The sequence below is a fragment of the Rhagoletis pomonella genome, unplaced genomic scaffold, assembly GCF_013731165.1.
Source record: "Rhagoletis pomonella isolate Grant_MI unplaced genomic scaffold, Rhpom_1.0 Rhpom_scaffold_00010, whole genome shotgun sequence".
Taxonomy (NCBI): Eukaryota; Metazoa; Arthropoda; class Insecta; order Diptera; family Tephritidae; genus Rhagoletis; species Rhagoletis pomonella.
Window position 1 is genome coordinate 14,331,375 of NW_023458564.1, and position 26,054 is coordinate 14,357,428.

The 26,054-nt window shown below is 34.2% G+C and overlaps 2 protein-coding genes across 2 annotated transcripts; both read left to right on the plus strand.

The window, feature by feature from the left end:
* The first annotated feature begins 14,672 nt into the window (after nt 1-14,672).
* On the plus strand, nt 14,673-15,755 carry LOC118746508. Its single transcript, XM_036480355.1, has 3 exons — nt 14,673-14,798; nt 14,863-15,395; nt 15,743-15,755. Exons 1-3 carry the CDS (start codon nt 14,787-14,789, stop codon nt 15,753-15,755), a joined length of 558 nt encoding a protein of 185 aa, XP_036336248.1. The 5' UTR covers nt 14,673-14,786.
* A 7,034-nt stretch (nt 15,756-22,789) lies between these two features.
* On the plus strand, nt 22,790-23,530 carry LOC118746509. The gene is made up of 3 exons (XM_036480356.1): nt 22,790-22,958; nt 23,019-23,174; nt 23,367-23,530. Exons 1-3 carry the CDS (start codon nt 22,790-22,792, stop codon nt 23,528-23,530), a joined length of 489 nt encoding a protein of 162 aa, XP_036336249.1.
* The last annotated feature ends 2,524 nt before the right edge of the window (nt 23,531-26,054 follow it).

Sequence of the window (26,054 nt, forward strand, 5' to 3'; positions counted from 1 at the left end):
GTTTATGTATTACTAATAACAATAATTATAATTTTTTTATATTATGTGCTTTTTATAAGCGTAAAACAAAAAATAATTACTATAACTGGTGTTTGGTTTTAAATTCGGACAAACTAGACAACTTAATCAGATTTTATTTTTAATTGGATTAACGATTAATGATTAAAATTAATTAATAGTAATCGCACGATTGATTACGACTAATTAATTTTAATTGTCAAACGCGATTAAAATTTTAATCGTTAATTTTTAATCGTTAATCAGATTAACATTTTGCCAACACTGTGTGAAATCATATTCATATTCACGGATAAAAATGGACGTTTTTGGAAAAGAGGCCCTCCCATACTGACTGAAAGTTTCATATTGTATATCACTTCAAATGTTTGGGGTAAAGTACTCAAGCTTGGTATGGAAATACATATGTATGTGAAACTAATACCATGCTCATGGAGAAAAATGAGAGTTATTGGAAAAGGTGGTGTGGCAACTCCCATCCAAATTAATTTTTCTGTGCTGCGTATCTCTGGAGGTGTTTATTGCAGAGGACTGGAACTTGGCACCGAGATGTGTATACAAAATTAATTCCATACTCATGGAGAAAAATTTGCGTTATTCGAAAAGAGGACATGGTACCCCCCATACAAATTTACTCTTTTATACTGCATATCTCTAGAGGTGTTCATGGTAGTACTGGGACTTGGTACTGGGGTATGTAAAATCAATTCTAAATTCATGGCAGAAGATTAGGGTTATAATAAAAAGGGGCGTGGCACTTCCTGTACAAATTGACTTTTTCTTGCCACATATCCCTGGAAGTGTTTGTTGAAGAATACTGGAGTTTGGTATGGAGTTGTGTATACAAAATGTATCAATTGCTCATGGAAAAAATGTGAGTTATTAAAAAGGAGGCATGTCGCCTCCCATACATACTAAAAATTTCTTAATACATACATATCTCTGGAAGGATAGAAAATCTCTGGAAGTATTTTAAATTTGTTATTGAGATTTATTTTATAAGTGCCGTACTGACAGAAAAAATTTCATTTAATGGAAAAGGGAGAGCCGGGTTCGGCCTTATAATCTAAAGCTCTCATGATGCATACATACCTCTTGAGGCATTTGTTACAGTAATGAGAAGTGGTATTTTATCAAGGGAGGGTTACTTAATTTGAGTTGGAAATATAAGAACCCGCCGTGGCACCTCCAAGAATGTTACACGTTCACGCGTCGTATCCCTGGAACCATTTTAAGGTAAACTTAGAGGGAATGATATCTTTCGTATGCCTAGCGCGCAGACGAGATTTTATAATTTCATAGTTTTAAACGACCGAAATACCTTAACTCGCTTAAAAAAAAACAGCTATAACGAAATGGGCACAGAAATAAAATATAACATCATTAAATTATTTTTCATATTTGTTTAAAACGTGGGGTGGAACCCGCGGGTATAAGCTAGTAATATCATAATTGCTCGAAAGAATAAGGTTTAATGTTCCCCAAGGCCCTCTCCGAAATGTACTTCCGTTCTATGGGGATAGCATGAGAACTAACTATGCCTATAATGCGCATATTGCTCGATCTATTCGTGAATTCAATGCCATTAGTCATACTGTCTCCCTTGACTTATCACTTTCAAGGACAGCTTTTTTAAATCTTTTGAATTTGGTAGTTTTTGTAATTTATTTATTTATTTATTTTATTTAGTCTACAGAAATTATTAATTCTAACAGACCATTACATTAATTATAATTTAAAAGAAATGTACGCTAAGATTACATCAATTATCATCAAAATTTAAACAGAATGCAATTGGTTTATAAAACCATAGGAGGTAAGATCTCCAGTCCAATAGGGCTCGTACTTCAAGCGGACGCCATCCTCATGTGTAACACGAAGTATGGTAAGGGTACTAGTATAAGGGCGCCAGTAGGGACGCCATTGTGTACCCTTAAGGGTTCTTTGATATGCTCCATTAGGTCAGTGCATTTTTATTGTAGCGCAGGATATAAGTAAGGGGCGCCAGAATGGGCGCCATTTTGTGGACCATCAATGCCATCAATCATCAGTGCCATAATATGCACCAGGGTATTTTCTAAATATACAGCCTTTTGTCCAAGAGAACAGTGACCGAAGCAGAAACAGTCCGCATTGTCAAATGTTGATATTTTTGTAAATAGTTTTAAGTTATTTTGTGCTAATTATAGTCTGCAAGAATGTAAGTTCGTAGACTAAATCAATAAATAAATAAATTGCACGCATTTGGTCCCATGCCCATCCACCTATTTTCCATCATGTCGTCCCTTTCCTTGGTAACTGCAAATTATACGGCTTGGCACTCAATACGGAAATCATACCAACTATGAGTACATATGAACTATGCATACTCGAAATAGATAATTCCGTCTCGGTCAAGTGCTGAACACATTGAGAACGACGAGCTACGGGCCACAGCTTCAAATTTGTTATCTTCATCGTCTATATGCTTTGTCGATGGCGATATGATTTTTTTGAGCGCGGCACCGACAATGAATTTGTATAAGTTTAACATAAAAGAAGAGAAAGGACATTGTCGATCGAAAAATAGATATAGATCTAATCTGGTCACAACCACAGTCGTCGCGTAGCCCTGTCGTCGCCAAAATAATTATCTACATAAGAATACGTGGAAAATAATTTGACAGCTGTGGTCCTTAGCTCGTCGTTTTCATTGTGTACGGGCTGTTTATATAACTTTTCTTTGCGTGTGCAATTAAAACCGACTGCCGGCCGTGCTTATTCGTAACACATTTTAAGCGATGGTAAACGAAGTTAGAATCTTTATACTAGTAATAATCCCCGAAAATCGGGGTGCTCCGTGATCTAAAAAATCTGAATATTTCTTTATTCTAAAAACCACACGCCTTGCTTTTGGTAGTTAACTTTAACTTTGGCATTTTGGCAAGATCATTCTCTACTCAATACGTATACATAGCTGGCCATGCATAAAGCAATCCTCTTGCTAAGGTCTGACCTTGAGATTTATTTATTGTTATTGCGAACGCTACAATAATTTTGAATTGGCGACGTTTAAATACAAAGTGAAGTGTTAATTCGCTGGACTGGTAATTTATGTAGGGTAGTAAAATTGGTTTCCCTTGTGAATCACATGTTTAAAGTCCATTAACTCATTCTTTATATGTACATATTTGTATTGCGGCATACAAACAATTATATTGTAGTTCTTTAACTATAAGGCGAGACCATTAACTAACCCTTCATATTTATGTATATATTTAGGTTACGGATTAACATCATGAGGTACAACTCGCCTACTCCTACTTGCTGCTGTGGATATTCAGAAACGCCAGTTGATATCGACGCCATAGTAAACATTTTCTTCTTCTTTCTTGTAGGTGTTCTGTACTTCCATTATTTACAATGTGCATGTCCAATTAAAGATATTAAAATATACATACAATGGTGAAAAAATTATAGCCGAACCACTTTTTGCCAAATTTTAAAGTATTATGTATTTTCGTTGCTATTTAATTTTGATTATTTTTTTTATAAAAATATAGTTAATTCTTTAACAAAACCCGTGTAAATCCAAGTTTCCAAATTTGTGCAATATTAAAAAAAAAAACAACAACCTTCCGTACAAATATCGAGCTATTTCGAGCAATGGGCTACAAAACTACACACTCAGAATCTAATTACAAAACTTCAAATTTTTACGAAAATTTGTTGATTTTTTTATTAATTGTATAAATTTCTAAGACAATGACACTTGATTGGTACATTTGTACAGATTTGTTCATTTTTATAATGCTCTATTGGTACAAAATAAAAAAAATTGGGAACATTTTTTTTTTGTCAAAAGGTTGGTACAATACAGCGATGTTCTATTGAAAAATTTCAACGAATTAATTTTCGTGATTGGGATAACGAAAAATATTTGGGTATTCACACTAGAGCTGGAGAAACATCGATGCATCGATGTTTTTATATAAGCTACTAACATCAATGTTTTTTTCTCAGCATCGATGTTTTTGCGAGTTGCAAACCTATATTTATTTGGCGCGTAAAAATGTAAAAGGTAAAAAAGTTTCGGTTTTTCCGGCGGGATTACTAAACCTAGTATATTGTAAGACTTGTACCAAAATATTTCGGAAAAATATTAAGATTTACGTGAGCTGGACCGGTTTGAAAATACCTCTGAAAATTATGTTTTTTATGATTAAAAATATTTTCTTAAAGGATTTTTTTGGAAAAAATCACCTCAAATGACAAAAGAGTTTAAGCTTAAAAAATCTACATAAAAATATTAGAAAAATGTATCATCGGAATCATAATAATAAGATTTTTGATGCAATTTTTTTAACCTTTTTCAGAGATATGTGTAAGAAAAACTTGAATAACTGCTGCTAAACTTTACCGATATAGACTTGTGATGTATAAGTGGAAAGGTATTTTCTCACCCTTTTTACTTATTTGCAAAAAAACTCATTCACGACCCAATTTTTTCCTTATCAAATACCATTACTTCTTAAATCAACATGGAATGACACTCGTTTATTTGACCTTCCTCTTTCATATTTTGAATGAGCTTATTCGCAAAGAAATTAAAAGCGTGCGAAAATACCTTACTAATGATACCTCATAGGTCAGTAAGTTGGTAAGGTTTTGACTGAGTTATTTAAGGTTTTCTTAAACCAGTCTTTGAAAAAAGTTCAAAAACAGCATCTAAAATCTCATTATTATGTTTCTGTAGAAATTATTTTTTAAATATTCTTATGCAAACTTTTTAAGCTTAAACTGTTTAGTCATCTGAGGTAATTTTTTTAAAAAATATTTTAAAAAACTGTTTTTATTAATAAAAAACTCAATTTTTGGAGGTATTTTGAAATCCGTCCACCTAACGTAAATCTTTTTAAATTTTTGCGAGATATTTTGGTGGAAATCTTAAAATATAATAGATTTTATAATTCCAATGAAAAATAGTACCGATTTTTTTTTTGTATGGGGAGTGATGCAGTCTACTATATATAAGTTGACTATGATTACTCGGCCGTGCTATCATAGTAGCACAATGCCACTAAGTGCATTTTAAAATTTTCAGGCAATAGCTTCATGGGATTATCTATTATATTTTTTGTTGTTTGTGTGAAATATTTTATTTTTATCGGTATTTTTCTTTTAATCAAAATATGTTGAAATAAAAGTAAAAAAAAAAAATTTGCCAGAACCCCCCCGAAAAAAATCCTGGCTACGGCCGTGGTCGTATTTAAAAAAAATTCCTATAAAACTTAAGTGAAATGTGAAAAGTGTGGTAGAGAAATGAATTTTAATGACGATTCAACAACATTGTCAAATCATTTAAGAGCAGCGCATAAAATTATTTTGTTAATCGTTTGTCTCCACAATCTTCAGTTAATAATGAGCAGGGCCGAAGAAAATAAGCACGAAAAAAACAATTTTATGCGCTTAGATAAGCACTAAAACATTGGTAAATATGCTTGCAAATATGCTCGCAAAACAACAAACATTAAGTTCAGTTTAATGTTTAATGTTTAGGTCCCTCCGCTTTGTGTGACAACATCAAGGCGCACGCCACAAAGCGGAGGAGAAGCTCGGCCAAACACTAACATTGTGTAAGCGCCAATCTATTATTATTATTATTATTTCAAGGATTGGAAAATTACAATGGACATACAAGTGTTACTTGATATTCTCAAATAAAGGAGATCTGCGCAGGTGTTTTTAATTTTTTAATATTCGTTATTCTCCATTTGAGAAAAATTATTTTAATCTCTTCAATAGTACAAATGCCTTCCCGTAGAGGCGAACCATTGGTTTTAAATTTTTGTATCCAAGCAGAAATGCAATTGAATTTACGGATTAATAAAAATCAAATTTATTTTTACCTCCCTTTTATTAGCTCGGGATGTAAAGACTGGTTTTCACTATGTCATATTTCGACGCCAAAATTTGCCGACATTATTTGACACAACTTTATCTCCTTTATCTATACCTTTAGCGATAATATTATGGGCCAAAAACTAGCGATAGCCGATTTAGCAGCGCATGTACCCACTAAAGACCTATAGTGGTCGAAATCAATCGATAAACCGCTTTTTAATCCCATTTGACAATGTGTTTTCACTTATTTGACGACAAATTCCACTGAATTTGACATAGGGAAAACCAGCCTTCACTATGTAATATTGATGCGCCTAGAACATGCAACGATTTCTATTCTGAAGTTACATACCTGATAACAGTACGAATAGAAATTATAATTGCGAGGTTTTAGTTTTTTAAACAATAATTTTATTTTATTATGTAATTATTTGTAAATATTTGTTTAGTCCGACGAATAAAAAAAGCCCAGGAAATGGTCAGAAAAATTTATTGAGCCAAATTTTCTTAAGCAGTACGAAATTCTTAAGAAGTTTGCTTCGCTTTCTACTATGGTTTGCTAAAGTTTATTTGTGACGAGTACAAGGCATCCTTGTTTTCAATAGAAATATATGCATGCCCGTTCCATTATTTCGTAAGGCAAAAGTGATACAGCAGGCTGTAAAATATCAGATGTCAAAACTCCTTGGACACTACTATGCATTCACACACACGAAATAATAGCAATTTATTTCTTGACCACTTACTTAAAAGGTCCGTACTTAGCTTTATACATTGAAATAATCAAAATAAGCATGGTCGTTAAAATTAAGCTTGGAAACGCTGAATAAGCAATTCCAAACAAAAGCCTAAACTTTTCGGCCCTGATAATGGGGTAAGATATATGTACATAGGTATTTATTTCAGGGACCAAAAATAACTGTTATATCGAATTTACAAATTGAAAACGTTGCTTGAAATCTGAAATTTAACGAAAACGTTGTTTCATAACAGTTAATAGATGAGAAATATTTTTTCCGTTGCTGATAAGAGTTATTTCCCAACGTTTATTTTTTACGTTGCTCGATAACGGTTATTGCCCAACGTTAATTTTTTACGTTGCTTGATAACAGTTATTGCCCGACGTTTATTTTTACGTCATCTGATAATAGTTATTTCGCTCTCTCAGGTTTATTTCATCATCTTTATCTTATTCTCCATCTCCATCTTCATCAATACCCTAATCTTACAACGTTTATCAGACAACATAAAAAATAGACGTTGTGAACTAACTCTTATCCAGCAACGTAAAAAATAAACGTTGGGAAATAACTCTTATTGGCAACGGAAAAAATATTTCTCCTGCATAACAGTTATAAGGCAACGTAAAAAATAAACGTTGGGTTATAACTCTTATCGACGAAATAAAAAATATTTATCATCTAATAACTGTTATTGAGCAACGTTTTTGCTATAAAACTTATAACTGTTATGTCCCTGATTTATCTTAATAATTTCATGCAAGAAAGTTCTTCTCCATGAGTTTGTGTAAGTTTCTACAGACAGTCTTTTGTTCGAATTTGACCAATCCGTAAGGTACAAAATTTTAAACTCCGATCAAAATGTTGCTGGTAGAATTCCAGTTGATCCCATGTTTATAAAGTGGCACTTAAATGTCTAGCAATACTCGCCACTTATGTTCCATCGGAAAGGCAATATTTTCAAAAAGTTGTCCGTAATTACCAAATATCGATTCAAGAAATTTTTAGATTTGTGGCGTAGTCTGACCCTTAGATTTATAACTAATATATGAGTTAAATGCAGAGTATACTTAATACATTTTTTTTTATTACAAAGTCGAAAAAGTCGACTTTTCTTCGTCGATCGGTCGACTTTTAAAGTCGACTGTACAGAGTCGATCGAAAAGTCGAAAATCGACTTTCCAGTAAAGTCGAACAACCCTAATTCGGGTTGTATGGGAACGCCCCCTTTTCAATAGCTCCAATTTTTCTGGAAGCGTAGGCGAATGATTTTATATATCCACACTAAGTTCCAGTACTTTACCATGAACATTTCGAGAGATATGCAATATGAAAAATTCGGTTTGTATGGAAGGTGCCACGCCCCCTTTTTCCAATAGCTCAAATTTTCCTCCAAGAGTATGCGATGGATTTCATATATCTCCATACCAAGTTCCAATACTCTACCATAAACATTTCCAGAGATATGCAGTATGAAAAAATCGGTTTGTATGGGAGCTGCCACGCCCCCTTTTCCTCCAGCTCGAATTTTCCTCCAAGAGTATGCGATGGATTTCATATATCTCCATACCAAGTTCCAGACCTCTACCATGATTATTTCCAAAGATATGGAGTACGAAAAATTCGGTTTGTATGGGAGGTTCCACGCCCCTTTTATATATCGAGATTTTTGTTAGCCTATAACCATCCTTTTAGCGTCTGCAGCAGGAGTCCGAAATTTCGAAAAAATCGGCCGTTCTCTACACTCTAAAAAAAAATTGTGTAGATTTCCTAGCTAAAAGGTAGGTTACTGATTCCCTACCTTATTATTCGCGAAATTACATGCTCGATTATTCAACGAATAGTTTGTTTAAATTTCGGACTTTTTAGAGTGTAATATAGCTGCTGTGGTGTGCGTAAATTTACTTCGAAAGTGTGTACAAGCTACAAAATACACATCTGCTGTTTGATTTCACCTTTAGAATTGTGTAAAGCCGCTAACAAAAAGGATTTTTACACACGAAAATGTGTAAATGAGAAAAATACATATTCATCGTGTAAATTTACCAAAAAATTTTAAAAATAAACAAAAATATACTCGATTTATAGTCGCATTTTTAAACAGATTTTTTAGAGTGTAGCTTTGCGATACACATAGAATCTATGTCATAGATGTATAAGAGTTGCTGCTTTTAATGTTGCGCTCACTTAGTACGTACAAAAAACATAGCGGCAGGGGTTTTATGCGTAATTATATACATACATATGTATGTACTAGGGATGTTGCGAATATGGAATTTTAGACATCCGCGAATGCGGGTTTCTAAATTAAAATAATATTTATTCTTCATAAGACAGAAACAGGGTGAATTAAAAATGAATTCAAATTTATGGCGTTTTTCTTTCCTACCGACAAATCTCATTGCCCATTGGCAACGAAACACTTTTTCTAGAAAAGAAAATATTTTTGAATACGGACTATGTTCTTGTGTACATATACATATGTATAAGCGCAAGAGTCAACATTTGACTGAAAAACAAAACAAAATTGACCGCTTGTTAGCAGTGTTGCCGTTTTAGCCCTTTGGTGGCTAGATTTAGCTACCACATACTTTTTTTGGCCACATAAATTTAAAATTGCCCCTAGCCCTTTTTTTAGCACTTTGGAGAATTTATTCATATTTGGCACGAAAAAGTTGTATATGCTTAATTTGATCAATTTTTGTTGCATTTATGTAAGAGATGAATTTTTAAATTAAGAACGACGTATATATATACATGTATGTATTGTATGTTCCTTACGTTTTTATACATACATACTGGGCTCGAATCGTCACATACGATATCGTACTACTCGTCACGTAAAAACACATTTTTCAGATTATGACATACGTTAACGTACTCTTTGTCCCATTTAGTTTATACTGCCTGACGTACCACGTAATTTTCTTTCGTATCGTTTTCGATCCGTGAACGGATGTTACGATTCGAGCCCTGTAAAAGTGTTATGGCTGTTTTTTAACTTATCTTAGGGCCAGTTTTTCAGTGACAGTTTAAACTCAGATTAAGTAAACTGAGTTTAAATTGAACAGCTGGCTGACATTTTATTGGCTGATCTTAGTTTAAACCAGCCAGATCGGGCGTTTAAACTTAGTTTAAACTACGGCCGTGCACTAAAAAACTGGCCCTTAATATACTTGATTTTTTAAATGTTGATGGGCCATGTATGTTCTAAGTATGGGTCGATTGACCTTGTATGTTCTTGTGGTGTGATTGTACCAGCTGCTGGTGGGACTTCAAAAACTATTTGAAAATTTTATCATTGTGCATGCTGGTGTCGTGAGTGGTGAAATTAGCTCAATTTTCTAAGTAAAAAATATTTTGGCGGAAATTTCTTGCACTATATGAGTCAAAGCCGTGTAGAATATTAAGTACACGATATTGCAGTTGCAGTGCAATTGAAAAAAAAAAAACAATGTTTAACAAAATGGTAGAAAAATTATGAAATTTCCGCTCTAATCATTTCGATCTTTTCTCGACCTCATTTGTAAAGAAATAAATATTGTACCAGCATGCTGGTAAGTTATATGCTTCGAGCCTGATGGTTCAGTCACTTGATCGAGCCAGCATGCTGGTGTCGTATATTTCCCCTTCCCTTTCCCTTTTTGTATAAGGATTTTGGTTGGATAAAATATTAGCTTTTTTCCAGAGTTCATTGCTTTTCTATACCATTACTTATTGAAAATGTTTGCATGTATCCTTATATATGTATATGTAAGTAAACAACTTTAGCTACCATTTTTAGCCACGACTTTTTTCAGCTCTTTTTTAGCCTTTTTTTAAAGAAATTAGGCTACCACTAAAAGGATTCGCGGCAACACTGCTTGTTAGAGCTTGGCGTCCACGATTTAGAGAAATAGAGATTGCGCCAATCGCGGTACCGCTAATCCGCTCTTTGTGATTTTGACAGAACCAGCTGTGTGCGTGACGTCATCTTGGTGCAATTGTTGATTGTGAGCATACGAAAAAACCGAATAACAATTTTAATATTTGTGCGTTAATATTTCTACGTGGTTTTAAACAATTATTGAGACATTACAAAGCAAAATGAAGTGTGCAGTGGCAAAGTGTAACAGTGAAAACAAAAGGAAAACGTGCGATATAAGTTTTTTTTTCGTTTCCTACGGACGCAAACCTGGCAAAAAGTGGAAGAAGTTCTACCGGCGAGGAGATGCATTAAACACCAAATCGAGCTTTGTGCTATGTGTGTGAGCTATGGGCTTCTCTTCTTCTTCTTATTTGGCGCTGTAACCGCCTAAGCGATTTTGGCCGAGTCCAAAACAGCACGCCAGTCATTTCTCTTCTGTGCTAACTGACGCCAATTGAAAATGCCAAGTGAAGCCAAGTCCTTCTCCACCTGGTCTTTCCAACGCAGAGGAGGCCTTCCTCTTCCTCTGTTCCCAGCATCGCGGCCCGCGTTGAATATTTTCAGAGCAGGAGCGTTTCTGTCCATCCGAACGACATGGCCAAGCCAGCGGAGCCGCTGAATTTTAATTCGCTGCACTATGTCTATATCGTTGTAAAGCTCATACAGCTCATCGTTAAATCGTCTGCGATATTCGCCATCACCAACGCGTGGGCTTCTACATGGAACTATATTGGCCTTTCCTTGGTGAATTGTAGTAGGTATATTTCCATGATGAATGTAGACAGTTGCTGGTTTAGTTTACTGGCAATGGCGTACATACAAAAGCAGTTTCTACAGTAAATAGATACACGAACTTCACTACCTACTTATTTTTGTTAGTACCTGATTTTGTGTAGTGCTGGTAAGAGGTAATGCACCAGTGGATAAGGTCGTCAGGCGCTAATTCAAGTGGCATCTTAGCGCGCTTTTACGTACCTAATACAAAACAGTGCCCAAATTATTATACATTTAAAAGTTCAGCTTAAATTATGTTTTACTTACATAGAATATTTGTTTCCAAAGAAGCCACACTCATGCATCCTCTCGGAAATGGTACAAAAGTCATCAAATAAAAGCTGTGGAGTCAACAGCTGTGGAGTTTATGGTGGTTGCCTACCGTCCACAAATATAAATATGCACTCTGCATGTCTTTTTATAATGGCGAGTCCAAAAATTCACTTTTCTTCACACTTTCCTTTTGGTCTACATGAAATCGCAAACACTGTTAATACATCCATTTTTTCATGTACTAAAGATGGTACTTACCTAAAGGGCTACATGTCCAAAATTATTGCTACGTGTTCCTAATTAATCACTCTTTGTTTATTTATTGATTCCTGCAAAAATAGGCCATGTAATATTAAAATTAACAAATTTTTCTGCATTGTTTACATATTTTTATATGCGTTTTGGCATTTCTCTCTTTCGCAATTGCACCAAGATGACGTCACGCAAAAATTACGCTCAAAAATCCTCTCTCATTGGCGAAATCTTGTATTCTATCATTACAGCTTCGCGTCCGCTTATGGGCGAGTTTTTTTCATAACTGGAGATTTTTGAGTGTCCGCGTCCGTTTATCGGAAAGTCCGTGTATGGGAGAGCATTTTGTATGGAAAAAACCAAAAATTGTTCATTCCCAAAATGTGTCCGCTTATTAGAGCATCCGTCTATGAGAGCTTTCACTGTATTTTAAGAAATATTTTTTTGGTGAGTACATTAGGTGATTTAGATAAATAAAAAATGGACAATTTAGTAATTTTTAACATTTTTTTATTTAGTACCTAAATTAAAAAATTGGAACATTGTATTTAAGAAAGAGTAATTTTGCTGCTTTTTCGGGTTACAGCCTGTTTCCTAACGGGTCGTAAATCAAACCTGCGCCATTAAATAACTACTCGCTCGAGGCGACAAACTTGAAAAACTTGAATCTTTACAAAATTGTAAATTCTTTTCGATTGACGCTGCACCAGTTGAGAGGACTTCAGTTATTTTTTTTTGCGGTTCAATATGTAATTCAAAAATTGCATCGGGGCTGCAAATGTCGGATGTATCCTCCTGATTTTCATATTCACAATCTACCTTCATGGCAAGATCTCTGTTTAAAAACCGTTGTGTTCCAATTTGGATAACCAATTCTTTTGGAGAACCTGTTACGTCATCAGCGTTTTTCGACTTTAGTTTTTGTAATTCATTTTTAATCCTGTCTTCTGTGACTGGTTTGAAAAATGTGTGCTTATAGCGTCGCGACGTTGTGAATAGGTGGATATGGCTAATAAATTGTTATTTTGTAGGAATAAAAATTACGAAGAAAATCCGGTTTTGAAAGTCGTAGCTGCCAGCAGAATGTGTTCAAAATCTTGTTAAAAAGGTACCCCGTTTTTTATAATAATTTCAATTATTGGAATCACGGACAATAAAGGTCTCAGATTTGCTTAATTCCCGGGTGACCTTTTGGAAAGGTTCACCTGCAATGAATAGCTTGTAATTAGTTTTTTTATTAGTTAGCTGCGCTTGGCTTTTCCTAGTTGCAGACAGTCACAATTAATTACTCATCGCTGTCGGTACCATAAGCCATCAAATCCGTTTTGTTGTTCCATTCTATGCGCTCAATGTGTTTTGATATATTTTTTGAGGCACTTGTACAATATTCGCATTCGCAAAAGCTCCGCATTGATTATTGCGAATGCGAATGTCAAAATTTATGCGGAAGTTCCGCGGTTGCGAATGCGAATATTCGCAACAACCCTGGTATGTACATAAATATTCATATACAAATATAACTGCTAACAGCAATGTTAATTGCTCCTTGTGCACACATATGTAATTTCCTACATTTTATCCATGAACTTTACATACATACATATTTTTTTTAACATAAGAACATTAACGTTAACATTAGCACGTGTGTATATGTATACGTAACCCTTGTTTAGCGCTGTTTCCGTACAAATTACTAGCAGAGGGCGCTCTTATTTGTCATTTACAGGTGAGCAGCGCTGTTATGTGGGCATGTATGTTAGATTCTATTAGATTTTTAAAGTCCTGCAGTTCCCTTTTTTAAGAAGTACTTTTTTTAGCCTAAGACAATCAGGAGCCCATCCAGAACCTATAACCAAAATTTCAAAAAAAAAACCGGTACAGCCGATCTCGAGCTTTGCGAACAGAAAAAAAGGCTTGCAAAATATATATTTGTATTGATATGTATGTATGTATATGGGTACGGTGACCATACTTATACGAGCCGAATACGGGACAAAAAATCATTTTGCAAATTTTTTCCATAAAAGCTAACAGATCTTAACACCTTCTTAAATGATCTTAGATTTATTTATTAGCCCTGAAACAGCATCCTTAGAGTAACATCACAAATTTGTAGGTCATCTTTCTGGAGATTTTTACTGCACAACATTTTTTACAAAAGTTTCGTTGAATTTTAGTACGATAAAGTGCAAGTTTTAAATAGCTAGGACTTACCGTTAATTTTTGGCAATTTTTTTTTTTGTTGACGGTGCTACGCATTCTTTTCATACAAGCTAGTTAGCAGCACGTTGCACTTGCGCTTTATTATACTCAATTTTAATGAGGTACAAAACTGCAACCAAATTTTTTTCTAAAGATTCTGACTAAAAAATTTGAAATTTTGTTGAAAATTTCCAGAATTAATTCTCATAGTTTTTGCACAAAGTCGGAAATTTTAATGAGGTTTGAAGGCATCGAAATACCGAACCCCGAATACGGAACAAATACAGGACATTAAAATAAATACAGGGCTCGAATCGTCACATACGATATCGTACTACTCGTCACGTAAAAACACATTTTTCGGATTATTACATACGTGAACGTGACCTTGATATCGTAATTCGTTATATCATCCGTCAACGAGTAACGAACGTACTCGTTGGTTCGAAATGTCATTCGAACACCAACAAGCAATCGTAAACGATCGAATTTAAGATAAAATGTAAGTAAATTGTAAAAATATATATTTAAATATGATTTTTAACTAATATTATTGATATAGGACTAACTGCAATAAATTAAACCTCACCCAGAAGGAAATTATGGCGGCAAAGCACCCCAGTTTAGCGAAAAATAATCTCCCGAATTCCGCGCAAGGCAGAGTCTCGTCCAACAGACTCTGGGAGGAGCTTTCGAGGCGATTAAATGCGGAAGGGCCACCAGTTAAGGATGCTAAGATGTGGAGGAAAGTAAGTACAGATATGATTATAATATTTTTTCGAAAACAAACCATTAATGTTGGCCACGTTCCAGGCTTTCGCAGATCAAAAGTATCAGGCAAAAAAGAAGCTTTCTTTCAACAAGTCGTCCAAGCAGCGGACTGGTGGGGGACCCTACCAAGAAAAGGTCATCACTGCCGCTGAAGAAATGATTATTGAGGCAGCTGGCCTTGAAGTGTGTGTAGAAGGCAACAAAAGCGTACCAGCGTTCGGCAGTATTCCGGCTACACAGGCCTCTACAAATTCCAGCGGCAGTAATGCGAGTAGCGACGAAGAATCCCTCAGCTCTTTGCCTGGTCCATCAACGGCTGTTTACACTCCCAGGGGTAGGAAAACCCCTCAATCCAAAACTCCGCGGAAAAAAAGTGGGAGCGATGAAAAGTTGGCGCTGCTCCAAGAAAATGTGAAATCCGTGTCCGACTTTCATAGAAATCTAGACACAAAGGTGGACAAATTGTTGGAAACTCAAGAGAAGTTACTGCTGGTGCAAAAACGAATGTTAGAGATAAAAGAGGAGAAGCATCGTAGCCAACAAGAGGCGCGCGAAATAGACTTACAAATTAAAAGGTTGGAGCTGGAAACCTTACAAATTAATTTAAGAAAAAGTACCTGAAAATTTGTATTTTAGTTTTAAGAAATATTCCATGAATGAATTTTTAATTTATTAGGTTTTTATGAAATGATTTATTTTTATACACACAGTATTTAAGGTTTTATGGCTAATACTATTGCCACTTATGTGCCTATTGTTAAGTGCCTATTTATTAACATTAATATAAATGAAAAAGTACTGAATTTAAATGACTAAAGTACCTGAAGATTTGTATTTTAGTTTTAAGAAATATTCCATGGATTAATTTTTAATTTATTAGGTTTTTATGAAATGATTTATTTTTATACACACACTATTTAAGGTTTTATGGTTAATACTTATGCCACTTATGTGCCTATTGTTAAGTGCCTATTTATTAACATTAATATAAATGAAAAAGTACTGAATTTAAATGAATAAAATATTTCGCTTTATTTGAACAAAAAGAATTTCATTTTTCTTATCAGCTATTTAAAATATTATTTATAGACATTCTAATACTTTCTTACGTTACTCTTAAAATTGAATGTTTTATTTGATCTCTTATTGTTTGGCCAATAGCGGTTAGTTGGTTTGTTTCCCCTGTATCAATTTCCGATATGGGGTCGGAGTAATAATTTGGAGGATCATAAGGTATCTTAAACTTAATGCAAATGTTGTGTAACGCTGCAGACACATTAGCAGATGGCGTTATACACCACGGTTCAAGTGGGTAGCCAGAATCTCCTGTTGAAATGTTAATTAATAACTATTACAAAAATACAAAAACTTTACCAAGATATCCACCTAAAAGCCATGAATTTCCCTGCCTGTTTTGTTGAAAACCTTCCTCTAAAACCCTTCTCTGGTCGGAATGTTTCCAAATGAAGGAATCATGAGCTGCACCACCGTATTGGCAGTTGATTGCTAAAATTTTACATGTGTGATCACATATCTGACAAAAAATATTTGTATCATATTCGTTTTAACAAGAAACATAATCAACTTGCTATCATAGCGTTGATACTATGGTACCCCTTACGATTAAAGTACATGTGTTCGTCCGCAGTAGGTTTTTGTAAACCAATATGAGTACCATCTACGCAGCCAATGACTAAAAATTAAGATATTATAGTTAGTAACTTCACAAACTAAAAAAAGGTTTCATTTACCTCCAGGTATTTTATATTTCTCTACAAACCAATCTTTGCAGCTGAACGAATCATGCGGTGCGAAGTGTATGAATTCTGGGCACAACTTCCTTTCCATTTCTAAGACAACGCGTGATACAACTTTCGACACAGTGCTCTGACACATGCCTACTAAATAATCACTGCCAATGTTGTGTTGGTAGCCACCGCTAGCAAGAAGTGATAGGGTGCCTGCCAATTGAAGGATTGGAGGCACCGTTTTGGCATCCGATTGCCTTAAATTTAATTTCTCCAGAACATAAGTAAACGCTTCTTTGGTCAAACGGAATCGTTTCAAGAATCTGCAAAGAACTCTTTGTTAAAAAGCTGGGAAAGTATATAAATTATATGCTTACGCTGTGTTCGGCAAGGTTAATGGATTGCTCCGATCTCTCAGCTGCCTTCGTATCACTTTTTCATCTCCTTCCCTATCGCTGGAGCTCAAATAAAAAAGCAAAGTCGGATCCGTATTTAAATTTTCGTTTAACTTGCATTTAATTTTTCAATGTTTTGACAGTTCCACAACTATTGTGACTTAAAAATACGATCCAAAGCATAGTGGAACTTAAAAACTATTGTGAACTAAAAATAAATTACGATCCGTTCGCTTTCGTATGTAATAATGCCATTTCGCTTATACGACTGACGTATCACGTAATATTCTTCCGTATCGTTTTCGATCCGTGCACGGATGTTACGATTCGAGCCCAGAACATTTGGCGTCCCGTATAAAATAAACTAATTGCCAGGAAAATTGGTCAAAAAAGAGGACTGTCCCCTATAACATTTAAAGAAACTTAAAAATATCAAAAACAAGTATTTAAAGAAATTCAAAGCAACTAGTAATCAGTCACTTTTTGTAAAATACTAGCATTATCTTAAGGAATTTAAATTTTTAAACAATCTGCTTTATAAAAAATATATTCGGAGCACTGAGCAGAACATTAAAGCTAATCCAAAATCATTCTGGAATTTTGTTAAATCTAAAAAATTATGTTCAAGTATACCTGCTTCCGTAATGCTAGATGACAAATTTGCTGTAAGATAATATACACTCTCCTGATTTCTCTTCAGAAATATCATCATTTCTTAACTTAGGTACGCTACATATTTTATCGGAAGACATTTTGAAGGGCATTATCTCTCTTAAGTCTTCTTCGCAAACTGATGTAGATGGACTGTCTGCAATTTTAATTAAAAGTTGTCCATCGTGGTCAATTCCGTTAGAGATAATTCTTAATAAATCACTTTCGTCGGGTACGTTTCTCAATGACTGGAAGATAACTACAATCACACCATTCTTCAAAAGTGGAAGTAAAAATGATGTTCGGAATTATAGACCGATTTCGAAACTTTCGACCATCTCTAAACTTTTTGAAATTGTTGTTAAGAGCAAACTCTATTTCGCGGTTAAATGTTTAATCTGCTCAAATCGGCTTCGTCTCTGGACGTTCGACTGTGTCTAATTTATTGGTTTTTAGTGAATTTTGTATATCAGCATTTTCGGCAGAACTTCAAGTGGACTGTATTTACACCGACTTTTCTAAGGCATTCGATAGAGTATCTCATAAGATCCTTCTCAACAAGTTAGCATGCCTAGGATTTCATTAATCACTTCTGAAATAGTTTGAGTCTTACTTGTCAGATAGACGCTGCGTGGTTACAATTGATGATATATTGTCAAACAATTTTGTGGCTACATCAGGTGTTCCCCAAGGAAGCATTTTAGGGCCCCTGTTATTTATTCTTTTTACAAATGACATAAGTAACTGCTTTTCTTTTTCAAAGTATTTGCTCTACGCTGATGATTTGAAGTTTTTTTCTATCGTTAAGGATGCAGAAGACGCAGCAAAACTTCAGTGTGATTTGAATAATCTCCACCTATGGTGTTCGAAGTCGCAGCTCTCTTTAAACATAAAAAAATGCTTTCATATTGCATTTTCAAGGCGTCAGAATCTTGTGAACAAGCTGTACTCTATCGATAATCATGAGCTACATAATGTAATGGAAACTAAGGATCTTGGAGTGATATTTGACTCCAAGTTTTCTTTCAACGGTCATATAAACTTTATACTATCCAAATTGTACTCAGGTCTAGGTTTTATTCGGCGTAATACCTCAGAATTCTCCGATCCGTATACATTTAAGCTCTTATACACAGCTCTCGTCCGATCGCATTTGGAATACACAGTTATAATTTGGAGACCATACGACCAATTTTCAGTTAATAGACTTGAACGAGTTCAAAAAGTTTTTCTTAAACATGCATTGCGTTCCCTAAGGTTTGAGAATCCTATTCCATCTTACGATTCTTGGCTCTTGTTAATTAATTTGAGCTCTTTGGAAAAGAGAAGAACTGTCCTTTCCTTGTCATATATCTACAACATAATTAATGGCATTACTGATTGTCCAATTTTACTTGAGCGGATAAGCTTTAACGTTCCACAAAGAAGTCTCCGAAATGCCTACCCTTTTTACGAGGATAACTGCAAAACTACTTATGCACGTAATGCACCTATTGCTCGTACACTCAGTGCTGCCGAAAGTACTACTATGGGAGTATTTTACTACTATTCTGAAATCTGTACTCCCATACTCCCCAAAGACCGATTTTACTACAATTTTTTAAGATAATCAGCCTTATCGTGAGTTTCGGCCGGAACTTTTTCATCCGTCCGTAGTGAATACACGGAAATGAAAAACGCACCGATTCGTGGAAAAAGAAACTCACGATAACCCTAAATTGTTCTTCATTTTAAGTTTAAAGTGTCACATTGAACACTGCCAAATCACGCCGTTAGGGTATTTTCCATTTCTTTTATAATTCATTGAACGCATCCAATTCACATTCAGTGAAATTGTGTTGAACACTGTCAAGATGTACCGTTTAAAATATTTTAAGCGCATACTATTCGTTTACATTTGGCGTGCACAAATTCCTTTTTTTTGACGTATTTAGTTTGGCAAAAATGGATAGGTGAGTTTTATTTACTTATTTTAACAACCAACTTGATTATTATTGTTTTTTTTTATATGTTTGTCTAAGGTATATAAAAAATTGGCAAAATTTGGAAAAAGAACGCGCTTCGCTGCAACCGTCACGGTCAAGGCTTGAACCAATAGGAGTTTTCATGTGAGTTCTATTAAAATATGCAAATTCAGAAACTCAAACAATATATTCTCTTCCTATTGCAAAGTGCAATTGCAAAAATTGTTTCATAAAATATCAACCGTTTAGCTATTAAAACGCTAACAGGCTAACCTAATATTCACGCACGCCGCCAATTTATTGTCAAAAATTTCTCATGCACATGCAACTTGTATGAGATCAACCGAAATTGAACGGCGTGCGTATGAAGCTAACTCAATTTCCAATTTTTGTTCTGCGTGACATTTTGATTTAACGTCAATGAAATCAAATGCAAACGCATGCAAGTCAATTTCGGGTGACGAAAAAAAACAAATTCGACGGCATGCGTACCAAAACGCAAGCCGCGAATATTAGGTTAGCCTGTAAGGATTGATACGTACTAAATTTTCTGTGAAAGTGAAAAAGAACGAATGAAGTAATTGAAAGTCACAGTAAAAGCTTTTCATATTTTAAAATGCAATGAATAAAATTCTGTCGCGATTCTTTCAGAATATTATGGAACTATCACTTATAAATTTAACTAACATGTTTTTTTAAGATAAAATGCTAACAATAGTTATAAGCAGGGAACGGATTTTATGGAAATTGCCTTTTTTTCTGCTAAAGAGATAGAGTATATTCGATTAAGAATGTCCACGATTTAGCTTTCCCTGATTCCATATATACACATTTGATGTTGCCTTTTTTTGCCTTTTTTAAGATATTTGCCTTTTTTTAAATATATTTGCCTTTTTTTGCCTTTTCTACCTTTAAAAAAGTGATTATAGCATTTACAATTTTTTTTTTTTTAAGATTAAAAAATATACACATGCCCATGCGGCTTATAGAAGCGCAGGGACCTCTTGCAAATTGGTGTTGAAAAAGTTCAAAGCCGTTTTCTCAGCTAACGTAGGCTTGAAGACAATAAGGGGTGTGGATAAAATTGTAAAGGGCGAGGAAAACGCCCTTATTCCTGATAATATGAACGTTTCAAACGTTCCATATTTAAATTGGGCTCCCTTGTATCAACTTACGTCGATCGCACGTTTAGTACATTCAAGGCTTTTCTTCGCGAAAATCGAATCAAAATGCCGCCAGAAAACTTCAAAATGCATCTTGTGGTTCAATGTTACTACAACTATACAGATTAAAGTTTTATGAGTTAGAAACTCGAAAGGATAAAATATTCAAAGATTCAAAGTACAAATTTTTCATATAATGAAACTAGTTCATAGTTTTTCTCTTTTTACTTGTAATATAAACATTTCTAAAAAAATATATTTTTTGATTGTTCTTCGTATTTTCTGTCTTTTTTTAGTGCCTTATTTTGCTTTTTTTGCAATACCTTTTTTTTTTTGCCTTTTCCTGCCTTTTTCGCTATTTTATTTTGCCTTTTCCAGCCTATTTCGTTACTTTATTTTGCCTTTTTTATAGGTTTTTAGGTCCTAAAAATCCGTTCCCTGGTTATAAGCAATTAATGAAGTTTAAAACGAGAAGCTTAGAGCGCATGTTATATCTCTACATACTTATGTATGTATGTATATGTATGAAGTAAAATGATTTTGTACTTTTTAGTATTCATTTATTTGATTTTAATTTTCTGTATAAAAGTTTGAAATAAATATTAAAACAACTCAATGGCAATTGATAGTTATTACTAAGCGATATTTTGATTTTATGCATCCATTTATGTCGAATCTGACTGTATGTTCAAATACATTTTGTTATGTAAAAAGGAGCCAGCCATCCAATGGATCTAACCTAATGCCACCTACACATTTGACTTTGACGCCTGAAGGATCGATTTCTGCAAAACATGGTAAAGCTACTACCGAAATGTAAGTTTTAAAATACTTAAATATTTCAATAATAAGTTTAAACTACGTATTAATTTACGTCACAAAGGTCTACAAATCAAACCGTCGAAGAATCCGAAGCAGTAGATTTGTGTTGTCCTGAAACTCCCAATTTAAATAAAAATAAGCGACACGCGGAAGAGGTTCCTGGTCGCAGCAAAAAACAAAATCAGCACTTCAGGGCAGCTTGGCTAACACAATTCAAGTGGATAGAGGAAAGAGCTAGGTTATGCGACCGAACTTTAACCCCATTTTGTAAGCTCTGTGAAATCTTTTTGACCAATAATTATTCTCATATTTTGAGGCATGAAAAATCTAAAACCCTTTTAAATATACAAAATGCTCTCAAAAATCAACCTGCATTAGGAGATATAAAAAATTTAAATGAGTTTAAAAAAAAAGTTGAGAAAGTAAAAATCGGCGAATTAAGAATAATCTTCCATTCATTTTGGTTACACCACTAACAGAGCTAATAAAAGCAGTCGCCTCGGATTCAGAAGTCGTAAAGCAGATAAAATGTGGAAAAACCAAGGCAACGTATTTAGTAAATACTTTGCTTTGCGAAGAAGGCGAAGAACAAGTTGCAAATATTTTAAGATCTCAAAAGTTTTCACTCATTATAGATAAAACAACGGATGTTTGCGTATCAAAATGTTTGGTTTTAATTGCTCGGTATTTCAATTTTCTTAACAATTGTGTTCGAGATAGATTTTTGGCATTACTCTCGTTAGAAAAATCAGATAGCCAGTCAGTACTTAGCTATTACTACCTTTTTAAATAAACTACGCATTCCATTGGAAAATCTTGTTGGTTTCGCTGAAGACAATGCATCGGTCATGATGGGGAAAACATCTGGGGTTAAGGCCATTTTGCAAAGGCATCAGCCTAATTTATTTACGATGGGATGCATATGCCATTCCCTCAATTTATGCTCATCAGCCGCATCTAAACATTTGCCAAAGCATTTAGAAGTACTCGCCAGAAATATTTACTCATTTTTTTCTCATAGTGCTGAAAGGCATGTTGAATACAAAGAATTTCAGGAATACTTTTCAACGAAACCTCATAAGATTCTTAAATTGTGTTCCACTCGATGGCTTTCGCTTGAAAATGTTGTATCGAGAATACTGGAGCAGTGGGTTCCACTGCAGCACTTTTTTTTATTGTATGAACTCGAGGAGAATGCGGATTTAGCTCACGCTATATCAGTTATGATGACAGAGAAAAACAAAATCTATTATTCTTTTCTTGCATATATTTTAAATATTACAAACAAAATTAATATAGAGTTTCAATCCGAAAAACCGAGAGTTCATGCACTAATATCATCAATTAAAGCTTATTTTAAAACAATATTACAAAATTTTGTAAAAGAAGATAGTTGTAATGAAATAATACTGGGAACGAAAAATTTTAATTCTCCAAATATATTTTTGGAATTAGATGAGATTCATATTGGAGCAAAAGCTTTACTAATTTTAAATAAAGCTTCGTTAAATACACAAGAAGTAAACGAACTAAGATGTTTTTGTAAATCATATTACGTTGAGCTATGCGGCCAAATTTTACGTCGCATTGATTTCAATGATAAAAGCCTTTGTAACTTGGAAATTATAAATCCTCATAACTTGCATCCCAGTTTAGTTCCCTTGGTAGCAACTTTCCCTAATTTAATTGATGAAGAAAATATCGAAAACTTAGAAGAAGAATGGAGAACATTAAAAAATTTAGAAAGATTTTCAGATGAAACTGATCTAGAAAAATTTTGGGGAGATGTTTTCGAAAAAAAAAATTCTTTACATGAAAATATGTTTCCTAATCTTAAACATTTTGTTGGAAGCCTACTCTCTTTTCCTCACAGCAGTGCCACTGCTGAAAGAAAATTTTCCGAGGTAAATTTGATTAAAGATAAAAAAGAAATGCATTACTGCATGCCACTGTTCACTCTATCCTGACCTCTAAAGAATTGTTAGGAAGAAATTTTGCGGAAAAGTGGGAAACATCTAAGGAGCTACTAGCTAAATATAAAAAGAATGCTTAGACGTTTTTAGTCATATTTAGTACATCATTTATATTGAACTTTAAATATGCCATGTAATTTTTGATCAATCTAATGGATAGCTTTTTCAACACTGTTGTCTTAGATATAGAAACGTTAGTGTATTATACTCAATTAATGTGTATAAAAGAAAAATGTGAACCTACCATTGCTAGTCATATGGTATAAATTTTTTGTATGAAAATTATTAATTTGGTTTAATTGGTTAATTTTAAGTCACTGAAATATGTACGAATATGAATGTGATTTAAAACTAGTATCTATATATTAACATTTGTTAATAAAAAATTGTTATTCTGGTAATAAAAATGAAATAGGAAAGCTATTTATATTAAAATAAACGTGTTTTCATATTAGTGACGACATATCGCGACGTAATGAATGTAATAAGTCAAGTTTAAGAGTTTTATCAACATTTGGGGCGTACTCCTCAAAATGTCAAAATGCTCCCCAAAAATCATGGTTGTTGCTACCCAAAAAAATGGAAAACGGCAGCACTGCGTGCACTTCGAGAACTGAACTAGTTTTCTAAGTCACAGTTGCTTGATTTTTCTTTATCCAGATGTGCTTTTATAAAAACTTTAAACTCAATTACTTTATAAGTTTATCATTGTATATACATAAGTATATTTTATTTTGCTAGTCTCTAAGGTACTTTGTACTGTAGACTTAATTCAATAAATAAATAAATAAATAAATACAGGACGTATGGTCACCGTATATATGGGAGTGTGTACAGACACTAAGCAACATTTTTGTTTTGCAGATCTTCCGCTGTATCGCTGCCTACATTCGCACGAACGATCGATATGAAACAAAACCAGAAACGAAAGCGAATAAATTGAACAATTTTTTATTCTCTTATGTCCCGCTGAGACGCTGCCTATCGAAATGAACGTAGCAATGCTTTGCTCAATGTAAAAATTTTTAAATCTTTCGACGCAAATATTTCGAAAGTTACTCAATGAATCTCAAATCTGAAATGTTTGGGCAAAGTTTCAGATCGAGCACTTTAATTTTATGTATAATTTATCTCTGTACGATTTGTAGATCGCTGGGAATAAGTGCCTTGTTTTAGAATAATATATAGTTACATAAATATGTGAGTTAATTGAATAAAGATAAATCATTCTCTCATTCATCTTTATGCGATGAGTAGTTTAATTAATTTACGCATCCCACTGCTGAAAAAACGAATGGCGCGCTTTCGGACGGCCGGCCAATTAATACACCTGCCCGGCAATATCGGTTCGTCTGGCAACGCTGATGCAAGTATTTTTTTCTGTTTATGAAATTTTACCAAGGTTCATATTGCCACCACAGTTCTCGGCATTGGGCATAATTTTTAATTTAGCACTCGGATAAAATCATTGCTGGTACATTCTGTGCAGCAAAAAGAAGGACCACCCATGAACTGAAACTCCCATAGCCGCAGGATTTGCTCCAATTGGGTGCGCACACACAGCCACAGTAACTTTCAACAGATTTGTAAAAAAGACTTTGTTTAGCATATTCATGCCTGCGGAAAGAATGTTAATCTTAAAATGCGCGCAAGTTTAAAGCCAACAGAGTCACATTCTATCAACTAGCTTCTGTGCATACAAGACGTTGGTGTGAGGTTCGAGGGGAAATAGTCAACGCAGAAATTGTGGCTAGTTGATCGCAGGGTATGAAGGAAACGTTTGGTATTTATACCCAGCTAAAAAGGTTATGCCAGCCGTTGCCAAGTAGTTAGTGGTGTGGAAGCCATTTTAACTGATATGTCATCGATACAATTTTGTTTGCGTTAGCATGTTTTTATCGCTATATTTGTCGATATCATAATCGTAAAACATATGGATATTGTTTCTAGTAGCTTTCAGTTTGCAGACGTCAGGAGTTGTACTAGTGTACAAGTTCACCCTATCGAAGAAAATTTTATTATATCTATGTATGTATGTAAAGATAAGCAATCAATGTATTGCAATGTTAGAGTTTATTCTTATAGTTCTTAATTACTTTAGGAAGAAGTCTAAATCCCTTGTCATTAATACTAAAACTACATAGCATTTTCGTTGATCTGAAGTTGTTACAAAAATGTCTCAAAATGAGCCAACTTGGTCTCATATCTGTACATATGTACGAATGTACATATGTGAGCGGCTATTTTACGCGCTGAGAATATGGTTCATAAAGTTTTGGATTGAGCAATTTTGGTGGCTGCCATAAAAACCACCCAACCAACTAACCGATCAATTGACCCACTGGCGTCATGCCCAACTCATGGTCCTTGCAAATGAGTGGCACGCTTGCGGTGAGGATATTTGTATGAAGCGATTGAATGAATAACATCGCTCAATTATTTAATGTCTGCGAAAATGTATGGCGGGCATTTTCAGCGAGAAATATTCATATCTTCGTATATTTTCAGAAAATGCCGG